We start from the raw sequence: 2,513 nt of genomic DNA, 5'->3' as shown, positions 1-2,513 counted from the left end.
CACGCCAGAGATCGACGCCACACACGGCTCACCGCTACCCTCCAACGACGAAGCAGAATCAGCAACAGAGGTGGATCGGCGAGCAATCACTGGCTGTATCGCCTCGACTGACTCCACAGGAGGCATATCCGGACGTTGTCCTGTGGCGACGAGGCGGTCCTGTGCAGCAAGCACAGCAGTCTCTGTAGCACTCACGGTGGGGGCCCGGGTCCGGCGGTTTTCAATCTGGAGGAGCGGATGCTAGATGGCCAGTCGCTTCTGATTCCGTGTTGATTTGAGGTGTTGAAGCCTTCTGTTCCCCATCTATTCGATGCTCACGACTTAGTTCTCCGGTCGCGTCGACAACCTCAGGCATATCCATGATGTGTTCTGATGCCACGTCATCTTCCCGTGACCACTGGCCTTGACGCAGCCTGTCAGCGTAACTCAAGACGCAGTTCTCCACAGTATGGCCAAAGCGTCGGCACTGGGTGCATCGAGGCGTGCGACACTGGCGCCGTACATGCCCAACCCGGCTGCATCGGAGGCACAGTTGAGGTCTCCCTGGGATAAGGACTAATGCCTGCACGCCATAAACATTAAGTGTGTGTGGAATGGTGCTTGCTGACACTCCATCCTTGAGTGTGAGCGAGATTTCACGGTTCGCCGTTTCCATATGCTCCATCCCTGGGCACCGCCACTTTTCGCGCTCCACAGACTGAATCGTGCCATAAGGCTCAAATGCTTCCACAATCCTCAGGTGCTCCATATAGCGGGGAAGCCAAAGGAGCCTAACCTGGACGTTCTTAGTATCCGGGTCGAACACCATGCATCTCAGTCCTTTTACAGGAAACTCCGCTTTGTTAACAAGCTTCTGTTTGGAAGAACTACTCTCGCAGGTAATCATCCACACGTGGCTCATTTGCTATTGACCAATGCACAAAATTTCCCGGAGATCCAATATCTGTGCGAGTGCGTCACGGAAAAGTCAGGTGCTCGGTACGGGCGACCCTTAAGGTCAGCATGCAGGAAAACGGTATTAAGGACAACATTACCGGTAGGCAATCAGGGAAGGACAACTTTGTACCAGTCCGTAGTGTCCTGAAACGTCGGAAGACCTCGGCCAACGGCCGATGTGCTGTTTCCAGCAAGGAGCATTTTGATGCACAGCCGCCATGCCAGCTCGATGGTTTGGAATGAACAAAGGCGCGTCTAGTTAATACGGTGTCTTCGCCCACTCCCATCCTCCTCCCTTCCCTTCCGGCGAGGTTTAGGTGTCCACCGAGATATGAGAGACAGATAGATTTCCCTTCCTCAAAAACCAATTTACCGACGAGCCAGGCGTAGAACCGAATGGGCGATGGCGTGGTGGCGGTAGTGGTTTATTTAAAAAATAATAAATAAAATAAAAAGTGAAGCAAAAGACTGTTGCCGGCCGCGGCAATTGCTATCTAATATCTTAAGCACCCGAGCTGCAGCCGGCGGAAACTAAAGGGAAAGGGAGAGGACAGTGAGGAGAAGTATAGAGGGGAGCGACAGCAAGAAAGGGCAGGGGAGAGCTTTGTACACTATTTACAAAATACAAAAGTAATCAAGTTCGCGCCGCTCGCGCGCTCTATGGACTCCCTGGCAGCGTTGCAAGACGCTGTCGCGTTAACATCTTAACCACACATCAGTGACCGCACTTTAGGTAAAAAAAGTGCCCCCCCCCCCTGAATTTTGACGGGTGTCCACCGAGATATGTGAGACAGTTACTGCGTAATTTCCTTTCCTCAAATACAATTCTAATTTTCTTCATTACAGGCCTTCTTTGTCTTTCTTCTTTCACTCCCACTTCCTCCCTTCCTCTACGGTGCGGTTCAAGTGTCCACCGAGGTGACAGAGAATTACTGCGCCATTTCCTTTCCTCAAAAAGCGTTGCGTTCAAAGGGCAAGGCATCGCGCCAAACGGGTGGTGGCGTTCCTTGGACTCCCTGGCAGCGGTACAACACGCAGTCGCGTTCCACTTGTCGAAGACTCAAGTCGCCAGCGCCCAAGCAGGACGACCAAGAAGTCTTCATCTCCGCGAATCTCTTGAAAGAGCAATAAAAGTTTTTTTTCTCTCTCTCTCTCTCTCCACTTCTAAAGGCGAAGCTTAAGCGTCATTAATTAGCAGTTAATTAGTATTCAGTCATTAATCCGTAATTAACCATTAATTAGTGATTTGTCATCACTTAGTAATTAGTACTCAATTATATGTGACGCCACCAGTGCCACAGAAGCAGTCAAAGTGGTGCGGAAAACGCTTTTGCCTCTACACACTTTAGACAGCCAAAGTGCCCGCTGAATTTTTAGCCATATCAATTAACAAAGAATAATGGTTGGTGAAAGCTACATCAAACCAGAGGCGACACAGCAAAGTTTCTTCACGTCGTGGTAGGCCTGATGGAAGCAGGAGCTTCAGATCTGGGTCCAAGGATTTTTGACGTGAATTGCAGAATTGGCCGGAATTCCACGCGGCAGGCGTGATGCCCCGCGCAAGTGCGCGAAGCCTG

The 2,513-nt window shown here is 50.9% G+C and overlaps 1 protein-coding gene across 1 annotated transcript; it reads right to left on the bottom strand.

Moving 5' to 3' along the window:
• Positions 1–220: 220 nt before the first annotated feature.
• LOC149361546 (uncharacterized) lies at positions 221–901 on the bottom strand. The gene has a single exon (XM_089568110.1). It carries the CDS (start codon positions 899–901, stop codon positions 221–223), a length of 681 nt encoding a protein of 226 aa, XP_089424236.1.
• Positions 902–2,513: the final 1,612 nt, after the last annotated feature.

Source organism: Amblyomma mixtum, chromosome 2, assembly GCF_055824585.1.
Source record: "Amblyomma mixtum isolate Tamu chromosome 2, ASM5582458v1, whole genome shotgun sequence".
NCBI classification, from domain to species: Eukaryota; Metazoa; Arthropoda; class Arachnida; order Ixodida; family Ixodidae; genus Amblyomma; species Amblyomma mixtum.
This window is presented reverse-complemented; position numbering and strand designations above follow the sequence as displayed.

Excerpts from the sequence above, each read along its gene's own strand:
- LOC149361546 (XM_089568110.1), bottom strand. The coding sequence starts at position 901 with ATGAGCCACGTGTGGATGATTACCTGCGAGAGTAGTTCTTCCAAACAG.